The sequence below is a fragment of the Apis laboriosa genome, unplaced genomic scaffold (assembly GCF_014066325.1).
Source record: "Apis laboriosa isolate Shangri-la unplaced genomic scaffold, ASM1406632v1 scaffold21_cov150, whole genome shotgun sequence".
Taxonomy (NCBI): Eukaryota; Metazoa; Arthropoda; class Insecta; order Hymenoptera; family Apidae; genus Apis; species Apis laboriosa.
In genome coordinates this window covers 784433-811747 of record NW_025222365.1, presented here as the reverse complement: position 1 = coordinate 811747, position 27315 = coordinate 784433, and the positions used below count along the sequence as shown (strand labels likewise).

The 27315-nt window shown below is 39.9% G+C and overlaps 1 protein-coding gene across 1 annotated transcript in view; it reads right to left on the bottom strand.

The window, feature by feature from the left end:
* Nucleotides 1-27315, bottom strand: part of LOC122712813 — a 178370-nt gene that overhangs the window by 36368 nt on the left and 114687 nt on the right. The window contains exons 3-4 of the mRNA XM_043932728.1: nucleotides 6718-7031; nucleotides 6004-6183 (exon numbers count right to left, since the gene is read on the bottom strand). Of these exons, the coding sequence (XP_043788663.1) occupies nucleotides 6004-6183; nucleotides 6718-7031 (494 nt within the window). The remainder of the gene's footprint in view (nucleotides 1-6003; nucleotides 6184-6717; nucleotides 7032-27315) is intronic.

The following is a 27315-nucleotide window of genomic DNA, read 5'->3' as shown; positions in this document are numbered from 1 at the left end:
TTTACTTGAATTGGGACGAGAATACGAGACTTTTTTTATTATGGACGTGGTCACGATCAACGTTGCGCCATCTGTCTCTCATATTTCGAATTATTACTTTGAAGTCGTTAAATCTAGTTGAATTGAAGGAGAATACAAGATTTTTATTATGAAGGTGGTCAACGTTGCGCCATCTGTCTCTCATATTTCGAATTATTACTTTGACATCGTCGAATTTAAATTAAGTTAAATTGGAGAGTAGAATACAAGACTTTTTTTATCCATTATATAAATCAATAACTTAGCGTTCGACTTTGATTTCAGTACTGAACGAGGAAGAGAACGGAGATGAAATATGCAAGAAAGTGGATTTATCTATTCTAGAAAATTTTACAACTCCTCGAATCGAAGCTTCGTTACGAATATCTCGCTCTGATCTCAGGAGGATAGAGGAAATATATACGAGGGTGGATTATTCAGATTAAGCCTGGAGGCAATTGGGATGATCGTTTGCGACCCCTATGACCAATCCCCGTGTCAACGCGACGGTGTCAAGATAAGCGACATTGTTTCCAAGACGAATGCGAGAGCCTATCCACCACCCCTCGAATCTCAATCTGCTTGTTTATCGTCGAGACCTGTTTATTCCGAGTCTGTTCCACGAAGATAACTCGTGCATCGATCTTTCGCATCTCTCTCGACTATCAATCCACATCCGTCCATCCTCCGCCACATCCTTCGACATCTCATCCCTCACCCAGTGCTTTGGCATTTCACCAAAAAACCCTTCGCTCGCGCGATCCTCTGCCCTAAACGGCTGCTAAAGTCCGGCTGGAGAATCCCTGGAGCGTCGCGAGAGCATCTCCAACTTTCGATCCATCCAAAAGGATGCACGGAGCGGAAAATAAAAAATATTTTCATCCCTGATACACCCAAAGACCCCTTTTGTTCCGGAAAATTGTTCCTCGAAACTCGTGGAGATTCGATTTCGGAAAAGAGAAGCGCGTGCACACACGTGTGGCTACATACAGCGCTATTCAAAAGTTTGAAGGGAGGCGGTTTGCAGGAACTTTAAGCGAAAATATCGAAAGTTTTTATTTATTTCAACTTAAGTTTGCCGAGTATTAATACGTTCGTAGGATCGATTCTAAAAGTAAAAGCAAACGTAGAAGTTGATGTGCAAAAATCTTACGAGTGGAAACTCGAGTAAATAAGTTACAATAAGTAATCTCAATTTAGCGAGAAAAAATCGTCTTCTATTTGTCTTTCGCTTCGTGCAAACTTCAATTGCTTGTAAGTTGATAATAAATAAATCTTAATCGATATTTTTATATTTTAATCATTGCCTCTATGAAGATATCGAATTGTATCATAGACACGAACGATGAAATAAATTCTTAAATTAATTTTTTTCTTCCGCCTAAAGCACTTGCCAATGATGAGAACGGAAATTGCGAGCAAATACTTTCACAAATACATTCATTCGGGTTTCTCGTGCAAAAACAATTGTTTCCAAACTTAGTTTTGAACGATAATGTACGCGTGCGCGCGTGTGCGATATCGGGGCAGGAACGAAGGAATTCGAGGCACGCAGGTGTGGAGTAAACAGCGTCGAAAAACTCTCGAGAGTTGGACCCCCCATTTTCGAAGGGCGTGAAAGGGCTCGTTATTATTTTCTCCTCCTTGGAACGCCGTTGGATACGTAAATAAGCATGTATATTAGATTTCGAAGGGTGAATGCCGGTGAAAGCGTGTGCCCCGCGTGAAAATATCGGGACTACGCCCACTCCACGTGGAGAATCTTATTTTCCACGCCAATTCCTCAACAATTCCCTCGACGATGGATATAATAAAGGTAGACAAGGGCGCGAATCGTACCCTCGAGAAATTTCGATCACGTATTCTTCGCGTAATCGCCAATAAGGAGCTGCGGCAATCATTATCAAATATACTTAATGCGTACGATACATGGCAGAGTACGTAAATATATAAGACGATATAGCACAATTATGATATAATTCAATGGATAATTGTTTCAATGTGCTATATTCTTCGTCAAAATTTCTACCAAATCGGCAAAATACTTGTTCGAATCTCTTGTTTCGAAAAGGGGACAAGTTTCTTTTTCGAGTCGTGTCCTCGTCTCAAAACAGGAGCCGATTACTCGCCCACCACGAAGACAGCGGTAACGAGATTCGGGAGACAGCGACTCGTGTTTAAACTTGCTAATTATGTCTTGCTCGCCCTGCTTTTCCTTCAACTTACTTTTTGGCCCCTTCGTTGGATTCCCTCTCTCTCTCTCTCCCCCTCCAACTCGTCTCGTCCAGTGACAAGTCGCTTTCGCCACACAGTCCTCCTCTTCTGCCCTGTCGTTCGAGCGATTCCTCTTCCTTCGCAAAGCCTGACCCGCTTACCGTATAATTATCAAACTTTCAACGCTAATCCTATAGACCCTCTCCTCCCCCCGCTCCCATTTTTCCACTCCCATTCCCCTTCTAGCCGCGTTTATCGTAATCCGACCCGGCTTGTTTCCTCCATGATGCTTCGTCAGCTGTTGCGACTATCATCCGCTCAAATGGATTTTCCTCTTTCGAGCTGTGCGAACGAACGAAGATACGTTATTCGCGCGGAGAATATTTCTCTCTAAGAAAAGTATAAAAGCGTTAGAAATGAATTTTGAGAGGGAAGGTATATCGGATGTCGCGACACTAGCGCCACGCGATACAAACTACTCGATAAACTTAAACACGTGTGAGAGTATTATTATTATATTATTATTATATATATACATCGAATTAATTGTCGACAAATTTCATTATCCTTCGATGTATTATTATATACTTCGATATAATAATATTATTAACGCGAAGATTAACGCGGTTCGGATTAATTGTAAATGTACGATTGTATATAAAAGTATTAATTTACGTGAAATCATTCCTACTATTGGAAACTAATGGCATCCGAGTCTATTGCCGCTCGATCGACACACGTTATACGTTGATATTCATTAGAAAATACGCCTCGGTATCCGCGATAAATCAAATTCTCCACACAGAGCATAACTCATCCACCTAACTCTAATACGATCTAGATTCCAGTCTACATTTCCCCCCTCCTCCTTCTTTTTTTTTTTTTTTTTTCATACGTACGTGGTTTTAACCAAGCACCGTAAATTCAGCTAACGTCACGAACCGCTCGTATCATTTTTCACAAAAATCGACCGGACACTTTTTCACACCGATGTGTCACCATGTTTGTGGGCCAACGATGTCACTGTAATTTACAGCTGATTAAGCTTTTCCACCTCCAGTCTCTTCGCTCCGACAGACAGACAGACAGACAGACAGAGAGAGAGAAAGAGAATCATTTCGTTTATCGAGTTCCGCGCGAGCTCGTCGAACCGTGGAACGTTAATTCACCGCTCTTTCTCCCTGCAATTCGCGGCCGCCATTACGGTTAACGCGTACTCGTGTCGCGCGATCGAAAAGGGAAAAAAGAAAGGGAATAAAAAAATAAAAGAGAAGAGGAAGAGGGGGAAAAAAGAAAGAAAGAAAGAAAGAAAGAAAAAATGGAACGACCGGTGAAACGGTTCCATTACGGTCGAGCATCTTAGGTACTCCATTAAGCTTGAAATTGGAACACGGGGAGGCGTAATGTGTTCAACGCGACTATATCACTATCGAATCGATAATGTTTGTGTCCTCGGACGCAGGATGGTGGGAAGCGCGCAACGAGAGTTCATCGAGAGTTGCATCGTTTATTCGAGTGAATCGTGAATTTGTATAAAATCCGTGTGGATCGTTCGCGTGGATTGATTGAAGATCGCGACGGAGACGGCGATGCCTCTGGTGAAATTCTAAATTACTCGGAGAATCGGAAGAGGGAGGGTGGGGAGGGAGCGAAACGGGTCTCGTTCGAGATGTATCCCTGATATTTTTGCGCGAGTGGATATAGCGAAAGATGTGAGAGTATTCGAACGAGGTTCTTTTCTTTCTCTCTCTTTTTTTTTTTTTTTTTTTTTCATTTGTGCAGGGGAGTAATTCGTTTCCGTATTGGAAAATTTCTTTTTCCAAGAAAATCTCGTGTTCTTTTCGAATAAGATTTTCTATATAGGAATATTTTTATAACGAGACGCATGGAGCATTGAAATTTCACCACGTTTTTAAAGTTTCGCTGTAATTGATAAAAAGGAAAGAAAAAAAAAAAAATGTTGAAACTTTAAGGATCCACTTTCAACTTTTTAGAGGGAGAAGAATTTGCATATATAATCTCGATACTCGTGTCTGTTATAATAATTACAACGGTACTTTCACAACTTTAAGGATCCATTTCAACTTTTTAATTTAATCTTTTTAATACTCTAAAAAAAAAAAAAAAAAATTAGCATTGTCTTATTACAACCACTTACTTTCGAAACTTAACTTTTGAGTTACTTCACTTCTTCTTCTTTTCTTGCTTTGACAGATCAGAATTTGTAATTTGTACCTAGACTTTTTTTTCTTTTTAAATTTATTATTGAGCAGCAGGATATAATAAAAATACAGGATAAAGAAGAAATATCAAGATATATCTCAAGAAAAAAAAAAGGAAAAAATCGTGCATGCCTGCATCGTTAACGATTTCGTTATCGTTCGAACGTTTTCGTTGTGCTATCGTGTATCCAGACGAATGTTCAAAGACACGCATGCAACACGGATATAATTGGAAATTTTCCCTAATGTTCGCGCGGTTTGGTCCTCCCGGTGACCCAGTTCGAAGGAGTACGCGTGTATATTACGTTTTGAATATTAATATCCTAAGAGCTCGCGGCATAAATAGAGTGGTCGTGGTTGGGGGGATCAGCCGCGATACGTTCGGGGTACATTCGGTCCAGGAAGCCCCCGTTATCATTTATGCCAATTAAGTTGGTGCGCCCTCCTCCCTCCTCCACTCTCTCTCTCTCTCTCTCTCTCTCTGCCACTCCCCCTCTTCCCGTAATGCGACGATATTAGCCTAACAAAGTGGCCATACTTGCTCGCGCGTTTGTTTTCTCCTCGCGCCGTTTAATGCCTCCCCTGGAATATTAAAGCGGAGCTCGCGGTGAAATTGGCGAACGTTGGAAAACGCCTTGATGCCGGAGGATCGTTGTTTCGCCCTGTGTTTTATTATATTTTATATATATATATATATTTATTATACGCGGAATCTCGTTCTTTGATATTATTATATTCTTGTGAAATAATGTTTAATCGATGGAGAATCCGTGGAATTGTCAAAAATGGATAATAAATTTAATTAACACGGATGTTATTTTTGTGAATGTTTAAGAGTTGGAGAGTTGGCAAAAATGGATAATAATTTTAATTAATGGATATGAATGTTATTTTTGTGAATGTTTAATTGGAGAGTTGGCAAAAATGGATGGTAATTTTAATTAATGGATGATGAATGTTTAATTGAATAATAATTTTAGTTAATGGATATGGATGTTATTTTTGTGAGAGTTGGTGGAATTGTCAAAAATGAATATATAATTTCATTAATGGAAAATACTGAAATTATTAATTTAAGGTATTGATTGTATACTATATATTTTAAGCTGTCTTTTTTTATTAAAACCGGATCTCTCCAGTTGATTCAATAATCGTTCAGAAGTTTTTAAATGGAATAAAAATTTCAACATTAATCGATTCTAAAATTTAAGAGGACGATCGTCAATTATCGTTATTCTATTTTAAATAAAACTGAATATCCCGAGTATTAATTTAATTCGATAATATCGTTTCAAAGAAGTTTCAAACAGAAGAAAAAGTAAATTTTGACAACCATAAACTACCTATATATACGAATCTATTGAATCCTAAACCGGACAAATGATCCATCAGTTAATTCCGCGTTGTTCAATAATCCAAAAACTCAACATGTGAAAAAAATGTTGACGAAACAAATCATGTGGAAGAACGTGAAAGAACGAGTCCATCGGATACAAAAAAAAAAAAAGAAAAAGAAAAGAAAAAAAAAAGAAACAAAGATCGAACTTACCTTGGTGAAGGTGAGGGTGGCTATGGGCGGGAGGCGAGGTAGATTCGGATAATAAAAGCTTCCCGCGGGATGCGCCGGATACCGCGACGTGATCCTGTAGGCGATTCCTTGGGGTTGGGTCGGCCAGTTGGCAGCGGTGAATGTGAACCCGTTATCGGTTCCACCGTCCAGCGGATCCAGCTGAGAAAAGAGACGAACGATGGATCCCCCGACTCTTTCAATAGCCGGATTTTAATGAGATGGCATAGAAACCACGCGCTTTTTTTTCCATCTCGACGAACACACGACCTATATATACTATATATATATATATACACACACACACACACACACATACATCTCTTTCGACGCAATTTTTTCCTCTCTTCAAACCCTTTTTCCAGATCAAACTTCGCTTCAACGAGCGCCAAGGATCGCTAATACAGTCTCGTGTATCCAAATAGCGAAAAAAAAAAAAGGAAAAAAAAAAAAGTTTCCTTTTTCTATAGAGCCTTTTGTTCGCGCTTTCGCGAAACGAATGGAAAATTCACCTCCCCCTCCCCTTCATCGATTCGATCTAATTTTCCATATGGCTCGGCCTAATTTCGAGTGTTGGCGGTCACCCCGCCCCGAAATTGAAATTGTTGGTCGTCGAAGCGATTCGATGATGCGATTTCAGGATTTCTGATATCGAAATTAATGATCCCTCTCTACTCCCCTCAAATGGGTAATTACCTCGACGGTCACGGTATCGACCCAGTTACCCTCCACGCACAGTTGGAAGGAATCGAGGCCGACGAACCAATCTGGGCTGGGGTTGATGCGGGCCATGATGCTTATCAGGGTGTGATTGCCGTCGAGGAAGGCCCGCGCCACGCTCGTCCCCTCCCCTTGGGGCACGGGGGGGCCCGTGAACGAGTGGAGGGTGCTCGGCGAGTCACCGTCCGCGTCCATCCCGTCTGTCCTTCCGGTCTCCACGTACAACCTCACACCGCTCGACAATCTCTCCCCCAGTCTGTACAAAGTGTAGGCGGAGTCGTGCGTTCGACCTGCGAAACGAGAAAAAGATTTCTTATATAAAGCGTGATATATATTTTGTGCCTCCCCTCTTTTTTAAAAAAAGAAAAAAAAAGGGAGGATATTCTCCCTTAGGATGCAGGGGTGTACATATAAGGGTGTTGTACGAAGGTTGTAGGTTGAGATTTTCGCGACACGTTACTTTTGTAAAAATATTTTATAATTGAATAAATGGAATCCCGTTCTGAATTGGTTGTATGAATACATATTAAAAAAACAAACGCGTGATGCGTTCCGTGAGTTCGAAGCACTTGAAGCACTATTTTCTGAAATAATAATTCTTTTATACGGGATATAAAAGTATTAAGCGATTAATTAATGAACGATGTTAATTTAAATGTAGATCAAACGCGTGATCCTGAAAGGGGCGATGATGTTTCTTCTTCTTCTTTTTTTTTTTTTTTTATGGAATATGGGTGGTCTGGGTATCCAGGATCAGACAAAACGGTTATAGGGATCGTTAACGCGAACCCCTGCGCCCGACGAAATGGTCAAATTTACTCGAGGCGATGAATTTACGGCCAATGAACACGACCCTCCATATTCCGATACGTTCGAGGAACATCCGTTTCGAGTTTCTATCTTTATTTGAAGGGGGAAGGGAGGGGAAAAATATATCTGGGATCGAGAAAAGCGTTCGTTCGAACCGAGATCTTCGAAAAGTCTCTCTCTCTCAAAGTCGTCGTTTTGATCGTTTATTTTATCGTCGATCATTGCGGATAAAAATTCGTCCGCTCGACGAAATAAGGAGGATATCGTAAAGCGTAATAAAATATAAAAACTGTGTGCTCGAAACGCAAGGCACGTACAGCTTCTTCTTTGCTGAACTCGTGCGCGAAAACGCAGGAACACGTTTCTCATCACGCGATTGTTTTATCGTCACGACGATAGGATTTCGAAAGCGTTTGAGCGTCTCTCCAAAAGTCGAATATTTTTTTTTTTTCTTCAATTTTTAAAACATTGGTGTCTTTTTAAAATTCCTTCCATGATTCTACCTTTCGTATTTCGGACATGGATCTTTCTTTCGCGAGATTAATAAAGCTATAATAAAGATAATAAATATAATAAGTAAATAAAGTTATAATTTTCAAAAATGATGTTATATTCGTTTCTCATCACACGGTTGTTTTATCATCACAACAGGAACAATGATAGGATTTCGAAAGCGTCTTCCCAAAAATATTTTTTTTTCAATGGATTTTTAAAACATTGGTGACTTTTTAGAATTCCTTCCATGATTCTATCTTTCGTATTTCGGAAATGAATCTTTCTTTCGCGAGATTAATAAAGCTATAATAGATAAGATAATAAATATAATAAATAAATAAAGCTATAATTTTCAAAAATGATGTTATATTCATTTCTCATCACACGGTTATTTTATCGTCACAACAGGAACGATGATAGGATTTCGAAAACGTTTGAGCGTCTTCCCAAAAATATTTTTTTTCAATGGATTTTTAAAACATTGGTCACTTTTTAGAATTCCTTCCATGATTCTACCTTTCGTATTTCGGAAATGGATCTTTCTTTCGCGAGATTAATAAAGCTATAATAAATATAATAAATATAATAAATAAATAAAGCTAATAATAAAAGCAAATAAATAATAATTTTCAAAAATGATGTTATATTCATTTCTCATCACACGGTTGTTTTATCGTCACAACAGGAACGATGATTTCGAAAGCGTTTGAGCGTCTTCCTAAAAATATTTTTTTTTCAATGGATTTTTAAAACATTGGTGACTTTTTAAAATTCCTCCCATGATTCTACCTTTCGGAAATGGATCTTTCTTTCGCGAGATTATAATAAAAGCTATAATAATAATTTTCAAAAATGATGTTATATTCGTAATAATTAATTCTTTAGTTTATTTATTTTTTTTTTGTTTTAATTTTCCAGACTTGGAAGATGATATTCCGGAGAAGAGAAAAAAAAAATGATCAATATTCGAGACGTTCCGAACAAATGTCCCGCGTAACGTGGCGGAAATAAAGCGGGGAGGAACGTCGTTTGTCTGGAAAGGTGTGTTTTCACGTCCACCGATACGGCATGATACGCGGATGATAGATTAAGCTCGCCTCTGCCTCTTCTCTACTTCTCTTTCGCAGAAGAATCGTGCAACTCTCGCAATCATCGCGCGTATATAAAATTTTGAAGAGCTTCACCGTTTCGATCGATCCTCCACGCTTCGACGATGGTTAACTAACGACGAAAGGATCGTGCTCGAAGCTCTTTGTACTCCGAACTCTGAACGCCTGTCGAAAGGATTAACGCCATTCAACTTGGTCTCACTTTATCGCTGTTTATCAAGTGTACACGCCCAGATGTCTGCCGAGATCGAGTTCGACGACGAAACACCGCGTTGTTCGGTCAATGGTATCGTTAAAACCGGTGCCAAGATTCAGAGTTCCGGTTTAATGGAATATAATTTTTCACCCCTCCCCCTGGAGAAACTTCCGATTACAGCCGTTCGTAATTCAATCCTTTCGCCCGGCAAACTTGGTGGCGTCGACGATTTAGAGTCCCAAAGAGGATTAACGAAATCTTGATGTAAGGATCGTGGAAACAGGACCGGAAATTTCAAAGTACCATTAGGCGCCTCGAGGGCGAAGGGGAGCTTTCAGTTATGAAAGGGTTAAATGTTCTTCGTTGCCTTATCGGAAACGTTTTCCGAACGGTGATGTTGCGATTAATTTAATTTGCTAGAGCTTTCCAAGAGCATGACTATAAGCAATTGCCATCTATTATATATCATTGTATTCACGTTAAATCACAAATTAAACTTTTTATTTTTCGCATAGAAAAATATGAGAAGAAAAAATTTTGTCGAAACTTACTTAGAAAATAGAGGAAACTATGCTGTTGAAATCGTTTTTTGTTTTATTCCGATATCTCAATCGGTTGTCGAGATATGAAGAGTCAAAGTTTCTACGATACTTGAAACGTAAAGATTATGAATGGCGAGCCAATCGACATTTTTTCCTGGAAATGCGTACTACATCCTTCCAAGAATCGCGTCTGGAGTTTGGGATAGGTCAGTGAAATTAGGCGCGAGCGAGAGGTCCGAGTAAGTGACGCGAACGAAAATAATAAAAGATTAGAAATTACCCTTTTCTTTACACGACGATATCTCGGGAACCGGAAGTCGAATCGAGATAATTCGAAAAGAGTTTCAAAGGGGAATGTTCTCCGCTTCCAACGATCGTTCGTTTATTGACCGGAAGTTACCATCTTCGGAGTTATAGCGGTTTAAAGTTTTCGTAATTTTAATAGGGTTTGCTCGAGAGTTTAAGTAAACGATTGAAAATTATCTTTTCTTTGTAGGACGATATCTCCGGAACCGGAAGTCGAATTGAGACGAATGAAAAAGCGTTTTGAAGAGCAAAGTTCCGTGTTTTTAACCGTCTTTCGTTCAACGACCGGGAATTATTACTTTCGGAGATACAGCGAGAGTTTTTTCCTACGATTTTTATTACGATTTAATCGAATTTTAAGGCAAATTATTATTCCCATCGAGTGCGGTTCTACGCGCGTAACTTCGAAGCGATAATAAATGGCGTTATTACAATTTTCACGTAATCCAAATACCAATTTTCCTATCCTCCGTATATACGTTCTAATATTCTCGATTCGAGTTATCGTTGAATTTCATTTAATCCTACGTTAAAGCATAATCGTGTACAACACACCACGAGCCAAGAAACTTGTTGTTGAATGCAGGTGCGAATCTCTTCGCGTTCCAGTTTGAGAAACGCTGCCCGCGAACCTATTAAAGCTCGTAGACACACGTATAATCGACGACATAAACGTTATTCAAATGGCCGGTGTGTACACACCGTCGAGCATTGCGATTCAGGATCACAGGCTCGCCATTAAAATTCATGAGCGCCCTCCGTGTAATTTCGTTTTTACGTGCTTGTACGCATTAATACGGTCTGGAATCAGACCGATTCCTGAATTCGAACATTTTCCACAATGGAAAGCCGCGGTTTTCGTCACTATCCACTTGCCACGAAAATTCTCTCTTCTCCAAAAGAGTAGGAGGAGGAGGGTAGTGCCGTTAATAGTTTGGCGTATTTTTCTTTTTTTTCACTTCCACGTGTCTGCAGTTTATCTTTTTACATTTTTCTCGCGAAATTTTAGTTAATCGTGCTACATTTTCTCACTTTTTTCATAGTGATTTTTACCAATTTCGATCATCCCTTATCAAGTGTACTATCGTTGTATTATTCTCATTCACGTTTTCAATTCGCGCAATATTTTTTCCTTCGCAGAGCGTGCACTTTTCCACGAATCGGATTTTTTTACCATCCAAAGATATAAAAATTTTCAATTTTCCTGCCAACAAACTACGAACACACGACAACGAAACGGCACAACCGTTGGCTGCGGTTTCTCCGTCTGGTTAGTCGAAATTCGCCTTTCAAAGGGGTGTTTCCGAACCCTTCTCCCGACTCTCTGACGCGCGCACGCCGCCACCCCCAAATCCCATCGACCTCCACGGCTACTTAATTAGTTGCAAAATTAGCTGAAACCGCGGAAGGGGAAATGGCCGTGCAAGTTCTTGCCAGTTCTCGTCACGCGGGGAACGCAAGGAGAAACAAGGGATTCTTGTTCTTGCAGGGCAGGGAGATCGATCCGATCAAACTTGTTTAACTTTTGAATTTCGATAAATAAAGGTAAACTTGTTGTTTCCATTGAATATATTCCAACTTTGTCCACAGCCGAATTCGAATTAGGATTAGATTGTATCGTGCGACACCAGAGTGTCGTTTAAAAGAGAGGAACGTTCGAAACCATTGTCGAGGTTTCGGAATAGAAGCCGCGTTTGGATTAGATCCTTCATCCTTGATCGGGATATCGGTCGAATACGATACTCGTTTGAATATTCATCGCCGTTCCAGCTTGTTTATTCCAGTGATAACGTATGCGGACGACGGATGAATCGATCGATAGGACGCCGGATTGCGATTTAAGCGTTCGCCACCAGCAAGGATACGAATGGATACGCGTTATGATCTCTTTCTTTCTCCCTCTTTTTCATTTATTTATTTATTTTTTTATTCCATTGTCGTATGTATCGTTGAATTTTATAACGTCCTTAGGAAAAATATTCCACGGTTCATAAATTTCAGATTATTTTCCCTTACTCCTCTCTCTCTCTCTCTCTCTATTGTTTGCGGTTCACGATGAAAACGATTACGTGGTTTGTTTTATTCCGTTCTTGCTTTTTATGCACGAGGTCCTTTTTATCCACTAGAGGAGAGGGAGGGGGGGAAAAAATTACTTTTACGAAACGAGCCACCGTACGCGTCGCGTCAACCTGCGCGCATCGCGAATTATACTGTTTATTAAATTAATTAATAACTTCTTTCTTGGATATATTTCCTTCTTTTTCTTTTTTTTTTTTTACAATGGTTTTTTGCCTCTCTTTGCCTTTAGGCGTCTTCCCTTGATACGCTCGATTACGCACAAAAGTTTTTCAGATGTGAAACCGTGTAATCGTTTTCATTCACGAAACTCCGCGTAACTCGTGTAACTTTTCTATTTCTCTCCGTTTTTCTACGAAACGAGTTTCGATTAAGCTTCCTTCACCCTTCCCCCCATATACAATTTTCCACAATATTTTACGAAAGTTAGGAGAAACCGAGGCCCAGTCTTCATCGAATTAGAAGAAAGAAAAGATGCGTAATATTTACGCGGAAGAAGAGAAGAATTGAAATCATCGTCGACAGGGAATATCAACAAGGGAATATCGTCCGTTATAACACTTAAAAACTTTAAAACACTCGGCAAAATCCGACCCTGCAAAAGAGTCACTCTAAAGTTCGCTCTACCCAAAATTACTCACCTCCACCTCGCCATTATTCACTTTCCACTACGTGGAAACACCTCGAAGAGTGGTAAGTAAGGAGAAATTTGATTAAACTCCCTATACAGGGTGGGGGGAAAAGGAAACGTGCGACGTGGCTCTCGATCGAGAGGGGGTGGGTTTTCCGCTCTAAATCCATGGGGGCAGGGAGTCGCAGAGAGTGGCAAGAACAAAGCTGCTTTCACCGTTTGGCCCGCAGGAATTCCACTATCCCCGATCTGGCCCGAACAATGCTCGTTCGCCGACAATACCGTGCCCCTTTTTTAATTGGTAGCTGTGTCGGTGCCCTTTCGTTTTCATCGTGATATCGAATGAACGAAGGGGAAAGAGGGAGCTCGACTGAACTGACAAATCGTCCGGGGAGATTTTCCAGGCCAGGACCATTTGTCTTCGAACGAGTCGGCCATCGTTCCAACGATTATGCATTCCAACTGCACGTCGCAAAGAAATTTATACCTCTTTCCCTTGTGTCGCCCTTTGAATATTATCGTTCGTTTTTAAGATTTGTACGGTGACGTTTGCTTTCTTCATAATAATTAAGATATTATGGAATTGGATTTTATATATTTTAATTATTATTATTATTATTATTATATTAATTGAGAGTATATTATATTCGTATATTATGGATTTTTTAAATCCTTCAAGGTGTATTTGTTAGGTGTATTCTTTTTAACGCTTACTTTATGTGGTAGATTAAAAAACCTGATATGCATGATGAAATATTCCTCTTGAATATAAAATAGAATAGAAATTGCAGGATGAATTAAAAGTGAAATAATTTTCATGCAATTTTATCGAAATACACTTGGAGGGATCGTTGTGGCTGCACGTTTAATCAAAATAGGTTAAGAATATTTGTCAGAGTTGCTCGAATTCTTGCATTCAATATTGTTACTCGGCTGATTTTCTAGATTAATTTCACAAAAAAAAAAAAAAAAAAAGCCAAATGGAAATTTCCTTCGGCCAATAAACCGCCATCGTCACGACTGAGCAAAGTCGTGGAAAAGGATGGAACGTGTCCGGCTTTCGAGTCGACAAATTCCGTCGAGATTTCACGAATAACTCGGCGAAGTCACATCCGTTACAAGGTTGGGCAAAGTCCTCGCGCGACCAGAGAAAACCCAGCCTTGTCCAACTCCAGTCCAGTTTTCGAGCAACTCTCGATTCTCTGCGCTGTCGTCGGATTAATTCGCGACGAATCTGCGTAGGCGCGCTCAATGGAACCAGCCTCGATTGTCAGTGAAATTTTCGTAATACCTCGTCGATACTCTTCTCGATTAATAATCGAAGAGTGGCTGCCTATAATGTGCCTGTCTGTGTAATTTGGTAATCGACGAACTGAACTTTACAATTCATCATTGAAAATTGAATTACGTTGGATATATGGATTTGTTTAATCAAACGATATTTTCGATAAGTAAATGGAATTTCGAAGTGATGATCGAGTAATGCGTAATAGATAAGTTTTAGTAAAAAAAAATTTATATATATAATATAATATAATATAATTATGTATATAATATAATATAATAGATAAGTTTTAGTTTTTAAAAAATTTATCATTTGTATCGACGTAAATTGTTAGACAAATTGTTAGAATCGGAGATAATTCCAGCAATACTTTGAATTTCATCATTGATGAAAAGAATATCGATTATTCGACTTATATTTCGGCTCTCCAATTATCCGATTATCCGAGCTAACGCGGATCTGAAAAATGTTTAGAAAACGTGAAAAAAGATCGTCCATATTCCTCTCCATTTACATATATTATCTCCGCAACTCGATTAATCAAATTTCAACGAATTTCGTTCTACGATCGAAATGAAGATAATTTTAATCCTTGGATTACTTAGAACTTGATGCTCGACGATATCTTTTTCTTTCTTTCTTTCTTTCTTTCTTTCCTTTTTTTTAGCGATTACAGAAGGTCGTGTTAAGGAGGGCGACTACAATCGGAGGTAAGGAGTTGAGAATCTCTGCGCGGCGGGTGATCCAACTTAATATAACTTTGGTAACAAGTCGATGCTAACTTGGCGGAACCGCGAGAGCCGCCTATGCGGCACGTGCAACTGCGCTTCCATGTGCATCCCGCTCTTAGCTGGCTTGGAACGCGAGTAACCGAGACGTGTTCCCCCAGAGAAGTGGATAACCCAATTTCCCCGGGTCGCCTCTGTTGTGTAGCCAGGGATGACGTCGTTTCGCGTGCACATCGGGTCGCAATCTCTCTGGTCACCGACCCCTTCTTGTTTTGACGCCACGACATCCTCCTTCTCCGAACCAACCAACCAATCAACAGACAGTTTCCCCCCTTTCTCTCCAGAAATTTTCTTGTACGAAATTTTCTCGTGCGTATGAACGGATAAACGATAGATGATTCGATTTTGAAGAAGGTGGAAAGAAATTTAACGAACGTTCATCAATTATTTCTGGGGGATGGAATTAAATAATTAAATAATCTTCGAGGATTTCAGGGATTCTGCCCCGATGGAACGAGACGGGGGGGAACGAAACTTTGCAGTTTTTTGCAATTTGGAATTTCAACGTGGAGGTAACGAACGAGTAATTTGGTAATAGGTAGGTAATGGAGGGAGGGGGGGGGGATTTTCTGGGACGAGCGTGAAAATCGGAGTGAAATTGGCCCTCGTTGGGCGTTGCAAAGCGTATTAGAGGGAGGAAATGAAAATTCACTTGGCCAGATTCCACGGGAAACGAGTGATTATTGGACAAGTAACCGAACGGTGCGTCACACACTCACACACAAGCGGGACACGGTGGAGGAACGGTGGATTTCCTGGAGGATGCGAGGGGTCGCATCAGATATAATTGGATTACTAATGAATTTATCGGAAACGGCAATTAGTTTGCATCGAACCGGCCGATCGATATCTTTCCGTCCAAGGAAAAACAAACTCGAACGCGTGTCCTCGCCGGTGGACGTGGATAAACGTAATTACCGATGGCCAGTCACTCGCTAAAACGTAAATCTTATTGTTGCAATTAATATTTTGTCAACCAAATTCTTTTTTAATTTAGAATTGTCATTTCGTTCGTACGAATAATAATCGAGACAAGATACGAAAATGGTTCCCGAGAATGTTAAAATTATCTACGTACATTTACATAAAATGTTAAAATATATTCTTGAAATTGAAAATTCGAAACTTGAAAACTTCTTGAGAATTGTTGATTCGAAGTTGCAGATTCAAGTTCGAATCTTTGTATCTATTTTAATCTTCAGAATCTGATTACAACACATTGCGTATAGCACTCTACTCGCTCAACATTTTTGAGCGCTCTAAAAAAAAAGGGATATCATCTATTTATTACGTAGACCTTTTTACATTTTAACTATTATTTATTATACAGATAAAGTTAAATTAATTATTATTTACCTTAACTCGAATAATGCTTCAGAGTATGACATCTGGTAAATCATTCTCCTTTGTGCAATGATATTATGACATAATTATATTTCGCTCCTTCTTTCACTCCTTCCATTGCACCAACAGACTTTTACATTTTTTTTCTCGGCAATTTCTTTCTCTCGCCTTTTTTTCTATATTATTCCTTCGAGTATTTTTAATTCGATCGAAAAAATATTAAAGCGAGATATCTCGTCACCGATACGCAATATTAAATTAATACTTGATGCACGATTAATTTTTCATTACATCTGAACATCTTCGATCGAATTTCAATTCGCCACAACACGCATCGAGTTTCTCGAGTTCGACGATTCCATTGCGCGATTCAACGAGCGTATCGGTCGAATAATCGAGGCGACCGTGTATATATGTATATATACGTATATGCGAGGGGGGGGAGCTGGCAGAGGGAGAGGGCAAACCGCGAGAAGATAGGCGAAGTGACGTTACAATGAAGTATTAACGCGGTCGCGCACGCGTTAACGCGGACCGCAAACATCAGCAAACAGGCTAGAAGAGGGATGGGCTCGGCCATTCGAAGGCATCAACGAAACGCGGCCGTAATGCAGTTACCGTCCGATTTATTGGGAACAATAACTAATTTGCCGTGAATCCGCATAAATTATGAACGCTGCACGGCTCTCCACCAGATAACACCCTCGTCCTCTCCCTTTCGATTCCATCCGCCCTTCCCCAACCACGCACCCTTTCCACCCTTTTCTCTTCTTCTTCCCTTGGACGCGTCTTGATATATGATAGAGATTCTCTACTATTCGATGTCGATTTGATATTCTGGATTATATATATATATTTCTTCGAGAAGAAAGAGAATTAGACCGTTTGTAAGAAAATAAAATTACTAGCAAAAAGTAATAAATAAATTAAAATAGTTTACCATTAGAAAAGCTATAATTCGAATATTCAAAATCGTAAAAAATTATTTTCAATTATGAAGTTACGTTAAGGATAATAAACTGAGAATGAAATATTCTTCGAAACTTAATTAATTTACTTTGATATGATATTGATATATCCATAGCTTATTCGTATAATTATCATCTTAATTACTCAAATACGAAATCACACTTATATAAATTAAACTGTCGTTACAAATCAGCCTATGCTAATGCATCGAGGTTTGGGATACAGATTGTCGTTTCTGATTCCTTCTTTCCACCGAGATGAATAATACGTACAATTTATTGCTCAATACTATGAAATAATTAAACTATATTATTACCCTGCCTTATTCGATTAACAGATAAAACGCGATAAATTTTTAATAGATAAATATTCCAATCCATCGTTCTAGATCCAATACCAGTCATTAATAATGAAAATACCTTTATGAACCATCATTTTCCAATTCAAATTCCGACAAACACCTCTTCTCTCTCTCTCTCTCTCTCTCTCTCTCTCTCTCTCTCTCTCTCTCTCTCGGCCAGCCGGATGGATCTTTAAAATTCGACGACGAGAGGAGCGGGTGGGCAAGCGGGTATCGTTCGATATCTGTGGCCCGGAAAACGAGTGTCCAGAAGCTCGTCGCGCGAAACAAACGGCGCGCTAACGAACCGGCGTGTTCGCGGCAAGTACCGTGTTCCGGCGCACAATGTCCCGTGAAACGTTTAAACGGCACGCATTAACCGCGGCGACGCTTCCGTTTCTCGCCACGATTTCGAAGCAGAAATCGTAGTGGCCCGCTAATGCCGGCGGATTGTTCGAACGTGCCGGCCACTTTCTCCCTCCCCCTCGTGCTTCCACACTTCCCTCCCCTCCCCCTCGCTCCTCTTTCCACCCGTTTCGCGGCCTTCTGGCGTTCTTCTCGCCAAATTTGACGCGTTTGTCCCCCGTTTGGAATCGAAGTTTCTCTACACACAGTTTTGTATCGTTTTTGGAAAACAATCGATTTTATCGGTTTTCGAAAATTTTTATCGTCACGAATCGCTTGTGTGGTATTATATGGTTATTAAATAAACTGTGATCAAATAAAAATTAAGATTCGTACGAGCGTTGATGGAATTCTCGAAAGAATATTCCGCGTACGAAATATTCCGTACGATTATCATTTCACTTTTCAAACGATTGATCGTGATTGTAATTTGACGCGCGATTTATTTGGATAGTCAAAAGCAAAATTTTTATATATTCGTCAATGTGTTTTTTTCTCTGAATTCATTCAGAAACTTGACGAAGATTAAATTCGAAGATCGTATTCTTACGATTACGTAAATACGTATGTGTATTCATTAATTGACCTTTTAACCTCGACTATGTAATTATATTCCAGTATATTCTATTATAGTCGAGTTTATCGGAATCTTGTGAAGTTAATGAATTTTCTAAACTGACTTTGAAACCAGTTTCTGAGACTGTTATATACAGGGTGTTACCCGGATTAAACGATCATACTGCACCAACACGTTCTATGAGTAAAAAATAAGAAAAGAAAAAGTATTATATAAAATAAAAACATGAATTGATAAAAAGAATTGATTAAAATAGCCAACTAAACGTTCATTGAACTAAAGATAAAGAAATTTTGGAGAGTGGTAAATTCAATTTCCCTAAGAATATATCAGTCTCTCTCTTTGAAATCTAATAAAACCTTTTGCAAACTTATGCTTTTTACATAAACATTCTTTTCTCATTTTCGCTCGTGAAATGTAGAGGCGTGACGTTCAAAGTTTCGGATCTATATTTTTTCGTTCGTCACCCACTATATCTTCCTCTCTCCAAGAATTATTATTCAAGGACATTTGAAATTATACGTATTTTATCGGAGATAAACCGCGCGCAACAACAGGCCCCTGTACAGAGCGAAATCGAGGTTGTACACGATATTACATGGCGAGCGAACGCGTCCATTTATATTCAGGTGCACGCCATCCGCGAATAACTCCTGTTCCCTGGTGTTGGCGCACGTTGTACGGCCATTTCCTCGTGCGTGAATCTTTCCACGAATTCGCTTCGAGATTGTGTGCGCGCGCGGTTGATGCGTTGCGAGGACACGCGCGTATAAAGTCCTCCATAACGGCCAACCATCGCGTGTTTCCTTCCCTTTCGCATCTCCCTCTCCCTCTCTCTCTCTCTCTCTCTCTCTCTGGGACCAAGAATCGCGCAAACGAGACGTTTAAAAGTTCTTTTATTCCTTGCGCGTGTTTTCGAGTTCTCCCGAGAGGAAGAAAAGATTATTCTTGAAATTATAATTTTAAATATGTAATTCACTTCGAAACTTCGTTATTTTATAATATAATCGTTAATTTATTCTTCTTTGGAAGAAGATTTCTATCCTGCAAAAATTTCAAACGTGCAATGACGAAAATATTTCCACATCGTCATCGTGAAAGAAACATCGGAAGTATGCGATCGAAAAATCTTTCCCCCTCGTTTAATCCTCGTTTCGTTCACGACGTTGCATCGATCATTGAACATCCATGATTCTTCGCGACGGCGTAAAGAGAGAGAGAGAGAGAGAGAGAGAGAGAGTAATGAAGAATCGATGGAAGACTCTTGAATGACTCTCGTGAGAGGAGTCATCGTGAGCCGGCTGCGCTTACTACTTCAAGGTCTTCCATTGAAACAATCCCCCGCACTTGACGCCACCCGAATCAGGTGAAGCGAGAGAAGAGGGGGAGAAAAAGGGAGGGGGAAGAGGGAGGGGAGGTCGGAAACACTCGACGTTTTTGCAATTAACCCGACTCGTTTGAAATTGAACTCCACCCTGAGGGGCTAATAAATGCTTGGTTGGCGCGTGTGCGGCGGGGGAGGGGGAGGGTGTTACCGGGAGTGAAGAGGCTCGAGGGTCGTAAAAGGTGTCGGTGAGAGCTTTTGATAGTTGTAGATTAACGATCGGAAGGGGGCTATTGTACGCTCGAATCGATAACCCACTTTTAATCGTCATCCCTTCGCAATATATATATATACGATTATCTCTGTTTATTATTTCGACATTATTGTTAAATAATCTTCATATCGCGATGATGAATCGAAAGGGATTTTTTCGAACTTTCGAATTTTATTCCCGGATGGAGTCATCGATCAAACTTGGAAAAAAAATATATATTTATCATGAGGATTATTTACGATATTCGTGTATTAATAATCGAAAGAAGAGAATGCATGAGAGTACGCAATTATTATATTCAATTTTGTCCTCCTTCGTAGAAGCGTGGAGAAATTAGCGAAACGATCGAACGACGTTCGTTTAACTTAGTGCGCGGAGAGCGAAACGTCTGAACAGTGTCTAGAAGACTAGGAGGAGGAGTCACGGAGCAGTGCACTTCGTTAGCACTGCTTTTCAAGCTGAAAGTCAAACACCGTCGCGGCAGGATTACGACGCTTCGTTACCCTGTCCACCCCGAAGAAAGATCCTGTCTCGTCCACCAACGTGGAAAGATCAACTTGTGCCCGAGGGTACAAAAAAACCGACCGTCTATCTCGTTCCGCTTCGAGGGCCGCGTTACCGTCGACAAACGACAGACAGCCGGATGGACGGCAAAATGGCTTCGCAAATAATGGATCGGCGCGAGTCGCTACACGGGACACGATACAGGCCGAAACACGATACAGTTTGTGCGTACAGCTCTTAGACACGAATGGCTAAGAACCGTTCAAGAACACGGCTTCGTCTTTCCATTGCTCTCTTGTTGTACACTGGATATACTGGATCGAAAGTTTCAATCCTGATTAATCAATTTTTTGTTTTTTTGCTTCGTTAAAATCATTTTTCACGTAACTTCTGAAATCTTTTAAATCTTGTTGTACATCGAAAGATCGATGTCTTTCTATTTTTTTTTTTTTTTTTTTTTTAATAATTTTCTTTAATACAAGGCGGGTGAATAGTCGAGTTTTTTCCAAGTTGAAAACATTTTTTTCATATATGGAACGAATATTCTTTTAACACTTACACTCTTTCTGTATGCAGAGTGGGTGCAAAATTTCTTCTTTTCATAGGGGGGAAAAAAATGGAAAAATGTAAACTATATACAGTTTTCCTCCTCATCGATTTTAAATTAAATAAAATTATCGAAAATTATCACGATACTCGAAGGTCTCTCTGTTTAAGGTTCGTTTCCAAATATTTACGATTAAAAAGGAATTCGAAACGATTCCTCGGCAATTTCTAATTCTAGATTCAAAATGGCGGTCGAAAATAATCGTTACAGGTTCACTCGTAGCCACGGTCGACGCGGCGGCGGCGGCGGCGGCTAATAAAATGCAAATTCGATTCAATATCGCGCAAGCTTTTACGCTCGACGAGAATTTCGAACTCTTTGCGTTTAAGAGAAAGGAGGCCGCGTTACGAAATTACGTTATCAAGTAGAAGTCTCTCTCTTGGCGAATTTTTCCTCCCCAAGGCGAGGGGACACAAAACCACGCCCGCGATTCGTCAACATCTCCTCTCCTCTCCTCCTCCATCTCGGTCGGATAACCAAGTTTCTTTTTTTTTTCTTCTTCTTTTTTTCTTTTCGGGTCAAGTGTGCTTCCACTGATGACGAAGGAAATGGAACGTTTCCTTCAGAAACGTTGGTTAGCTCGAGCCAAGAAACTCGCGAAACTTGCTCTCGCTTCTATCTCTATCTTCGTCTTTATTAATTGTTACTTTTAATTAGATCTACGGAGATCTTGTCCTCGCCAACTCGACTCATTTTCTGGGCCACGCGAGCCCTTTTAATTATCACTCCGACATAGTCTTTCGCCCTATACTCAACTTTTTTAGCGCACAACTTTTGGTACAGAACATAAATTTATCATCATCCGCGATTCGAAAATAATATCGAAAGAGTTAGATTTCGTCTCGTTTCGCTCATCTGGAATTCAACAATTAACTGATATTATTTTTCCTTTTTAACGAGATGCGTATAAGTTGGTAGAATTCAGAAACTAGGCATCGAATAATTATATATCGGTACAGAAATGGCCGGTGAAAACGATTTTGATCGAACAATTAGGGATCATTGATCGATCGTCGACACGATGAATGCCACCAGTTCATCGGTGTTTCAATATCGTTGAGGAATAAAGTGAATTATCGATATCCTTGCTTGTTAAAATCAGAAGATTCAGGGAACGGATTCGAATCCATGCGGCCATTTATCCTTAATACCTAGAATAGCAACCAAGTTCTTGACAAATGTTCTTCCTCCCGTGAATATCTTTGCGCTCGACTACGCTTTTAATAAAACGTGCATACGTGTACATATATCTGTGGAGTGGAAGTCTCTTGACAGGTCTGTTGAATTTTCACGTGCAACTACCATCTATCGTTGAGAAGATCTTCACGTTATTTAATTTTTAGGAAAACGATTAATAATTATTATATTAATAACCAACGTGAGTTAGGTAGAGGGATTAATAAAGTGGTCAGCCACGATCGTTTCCAACGTTGAAAACTGGCGGGAATCCAAGGAGGAGATAAAATATGCAGCTCTGTTTAAAGCTTTAATGCTTCTTGTTAAATCGTACAAACGCCGCTGTAAAAACATTTATTTATCGTTTCTATAATAAGTTGGACTTTATTACACTAGCGAGGGCCTTCGCTCCTCGCGTAACGAGGCGAAAAATGAAGGAAAAACGGTACGAATAATTTTTCGCGTCGATTTGTCGGACGATCGGCTAATGAGGCGAATTATTTACGAAATTTAGAACCGTCGATTCGGTGGACAAACGAAAAAGAAACGGGCTGGAAATGAACCAACGTGTTAAAAGAAAAACCAAAATGGAAAATGGAACGTTTCGAGCCGATTAACGAGCCTATGGAACGATACAATTCATAAGAAGATTTCATAAGAAGTTTCATCAAAGAAGGTGATTCGTCGATATTGAAAAACAAGAGTGAGAAAAGAAAAACACTTTTAGAAATTGGAAAAAAGAAAAAAAAAATGGGAGGAAATATGATACGACGACGTTTCGACAAGTTAAATATTATTATTAACGTCTCTTTCCTCCACTCGCTTTTAATCGCAAAACGTGGAGGGTGTGGTTTAATAGAGTTAGCACAATGTCCGCGTCGTGGTGTTGAAGAACAGGATATGCCTTTTGTTTGCACCGCGTCAGCCGTGTGGCGGATATTATACGAACGATGAAACTTTGTTTTTTCCCGTATGCGAAGGGATGGTGTTGTTCCGTGAACGACACCAGCGTGGGGAAGCGTTGTGTAACACTCCTCGTGGAGTTCGCGGAAAGGATGATTTTTTTCAATCGGAAATTAGGGAAAAAAGTTTCCAATTAGATCGAAGACAAAAGATTTGAAGACAAATAGAGTGGTCGAAAAGTAAAAAGGGGTTGATGAGGAATCGTTTTCAAAAATTTCCAAAGAAAATGCACAATTTTTCTTCCGAAGTTGAGTTTAAAAGAGCGAGTTTTAACTATTGTTAAAATGGAAGATGAGCGATCGAAACGAAAGGATGGGAAGGAAAGAAAATCGAATTTGAGAGGGATTTTCATTAAAGCGGAGACAATGGACACCGAACGAATTCACCTTGAGACCACGAATGAATTTTGTATTGGCTTGCCACGAGTGCTCGCGCAATGGATTAAAATGATACGATCGTAGCAGAGACATTCGAGTAAGTTTTATAAATGACACGTTCATGAATATTCAAGGGATACGTCTCGCGACTCGCCGCCAATCGCTCGCAAGATAATCAGATTACCTTAACCCCTTCACGATTCCTCTTTAAACCGTCACGTCGTTTTGCCGCGAACTTTCGTTTCCTTCCCCCCCGCCCCTCTCTTCGCCGGTAATTAAAACCCGGTTTCTATGCGACTGTATGTGCGATATTGAAACGCGGGCACGGCAAATACCGCGAAAAATACTCGACTCGTTCGATCACGGATAATGAAAAAAATTCGCGTGTTTGCCGTGTATTGGTAAAATCGAGTGGCCGCATACCACGTTTGCACGTCAATATGGCGGAACTGTTACGCGAACGAAAGTTTACTGTTCACTTTTTTTTTTTTTTTTTTTTTGAGCTTATATTTCGTTTCGAGCGGGAACAAAATGTTACTTTAATCATCCTTGAAAAATGCACAACAAAATCTTGTTGTTTTTCTCTCTCTTTTTTTTACACGAGCGTGCGCTTATTCTTCTAAATAATTTAAAATAATTATAAATTGTATCGACAAGGAACAGGTTATTCCTTTTTTTTAAATGAAGGTAATTTAAGAAGTAAAGGATGTATGGAAAAAATTTTTCATCCCTTTTCACGTAATAAAGATGGATTATTCATGAGATTGGCATCGATTAGTCGTAACCTAATTCCAAACGAAATAATTATTATAATACGTTATAAACAAACAACGCTCCACACCGACTTATTTTGATTCCAAGATGATGGCATTTGGCGCGCGCGTTTCCTTCCCCCGTAAACAATACCTAAACCTCGTGCCAAAATAAAATACCTGTGCTCCTCCCCTCTCTCGAACGCGCTTTCGATAATTACCGTGGTTGGTTGGCGCCTCGTATTTATAGATTGACCCAATCTCGCCGAGGGGAGGGGAAATCGGCAGAGAACGAGGCTCGCCAGACGGAGTGAAAAGACGGTCGGCCCGAGGCGGGGCTTTTCACGAAAGCGTAGCCGTAGTTTCGCGGGCTTTGTTTTTTCGCCCGACAGCGACCAAATTAACACCGGAGAGGTGAGTAACCGCCGCTTTTGGCAACCAACCCCTCGCCTCTCCCCTCGGATGTCATGAGACCATTCTCGCTTCAAATTATCCTAACACTTTCGATAAATCCGATAAATCCGTATCCTCGTTTCGTATCCACGTTTTCTTACTTTCTTTGTTCGCCGAAGGCTGAAAAGTGTCAATCCATCCTTTAAGGTGGAGCGTTCGTTTCGAGAGACACTCGGCAAATTTTATTCGTAATCAAACTGCGTCGATAATTGGAAATATTTTTTTTGTCTCTTCGATTTCAGAGTCTTATTGATTAAATATCAATTTAGTAGCTCTTTCTTTACTCTTGGTAAGAAAAATAATTTGATGCGAAAGGGGGGAACAATATTCAGAATATTCAATATTACCTTGTCCTTCTACTAGAACCTTCATTCGACTAATAATTTTACGTAAACCATATTTGAATGCATCGAGAAAATTTTAGCGAATAATCAAGGTGACGACGAGCGGTTCCTAAGCAAGGAAGCTTCGATTATCTAGCAGTCACTTAGGTGAACGATCCACGGCTGGATCTTTCGGAGAAATTTAATATTATATTGAAATTTAATATTATATGAAATAAATGAATATATAATATTTTTTTTATTATTAATAGCTTTTACAAAAAGGGCTCAAATTCCATTTTCAACTTGATTACCAATAGCAATAATAGCTCCAACACCAGTATCTTCTTTAGTTCATTCTTCAACTTTAGTTACAGCTGGAATTTATTTATTAATTCGTTATAAAAATTTATTGAATTATGAATATAAAAGGATTGTTTTATTGGATGGTAGATTAACAATATGGTTTTCCAGCGTGGAACGGAAAGAAATCCTTCAACCACACTCCCAGGAAACCGGGCGTCCAATTAACCGACCGATTACCTCCGTGCCCGCCTTATTTACTGTCCGCCCGCTCCAAACTGTATTACCCCGTTCATCTTCGATTCTTCCTGGATTTGGACTGAAGATTGGGCGGCCTTGGTCGAGAACTGGGTCGGCTTCGTTATCGAAAGGTTAAATCCTCGGATGCGAAAGAGAAACCTCGATGATTTTATCCCCCTATAATTGAATTCGAGCCGAAAAGATTTTATCCGGTGTACATATTTCGTTAGCTAATTGAAAGAAGTAGAGAGTTTCGAGGGACGGATTGGAGGGGACGAGATTGAATTTTCTTTGTCGGTCGCCCGTTGGCCAACGGGTTTATTTCGTTTACGGAGCGACCGACTCGATGGGAAATTTTCCATTCCCAACTTTTCCAACCGTTCCCCCGAAGGATCGATTCTTCACGCACGCGGTGCAGAAATTTCCGTGGATCGATGAATTACGTGTTCGACGAGGAGAGTTCGAGACCTTGTCTCGATAGACAGGTCGTTCCGTTTTGTAATTTGTCCTATTCCAATATCCTTTTTTGTATAAATTATTCGTATCAATTATTTGTTACGAGGTGTTCGATATACTATGGATAAAGTGGAGAGTGATGATCGTACGTAATGAATCGAGAAGAAGGAATAAAATTCTTTTTCATTCGAAAAAGAAAAAGCTGTATATTCTGTCACAGATAGATCGAGTTTAAAAATGTTTTAAATGAAACGAGAACAAACATTTTTCATTTGAAATTTTGGTTTAAAAATAATAGATTGTACACTCAGTCTACTTAGACCTCCCAGTCTACGATCCATCCCTGTATCATAAAAGAATCAAGATAATAAATCCTTCATCGTCACGAAATTCATCGTCGAGTTGAACTCGGCCAATCACGACTAACCATTTCCCACGTGCAATTACGCATTCCGTTTTTCCTTTCGAATTTATTCTCCGAATAAAATTGATCCTCCGAATCCACGTCATAGAGATTTCTTCTTCGTGAAATTCCAACGGAATAGTTGATCGTAGCCAGGTTGAAAAGACGATCCAACCGATGGAAACCAATTAAAATCGTGTTTCGTCTCCTTGTCGTTTGCAATTAGAGAAATTCCATTCTCGAAAGCCTATAGAATCCTTGTCCGATATTAAACGATAAAGAGAGAGATCGAGGTAGAGTCGTCGAGAATGCACCGATGCCCTCTATCTTTCTCCCTCTCTCCCTCTCCCTCTCTCTCTCTATCTCTCCCTCTCCCTCTCTCTCTCTATCTCTCCCCCTCCCGTTGGACAATCGTCAACGTGTACATGGACGCGTGCTTTCGCCAGAGCTAACGCCACAGGGAATTTCGCGTTTCCTCTGTGTCGACTGTTGGACAAGCAACAAAGACAAGGCAGGGTTATCCATTGGCATCGCCTCGATACACGG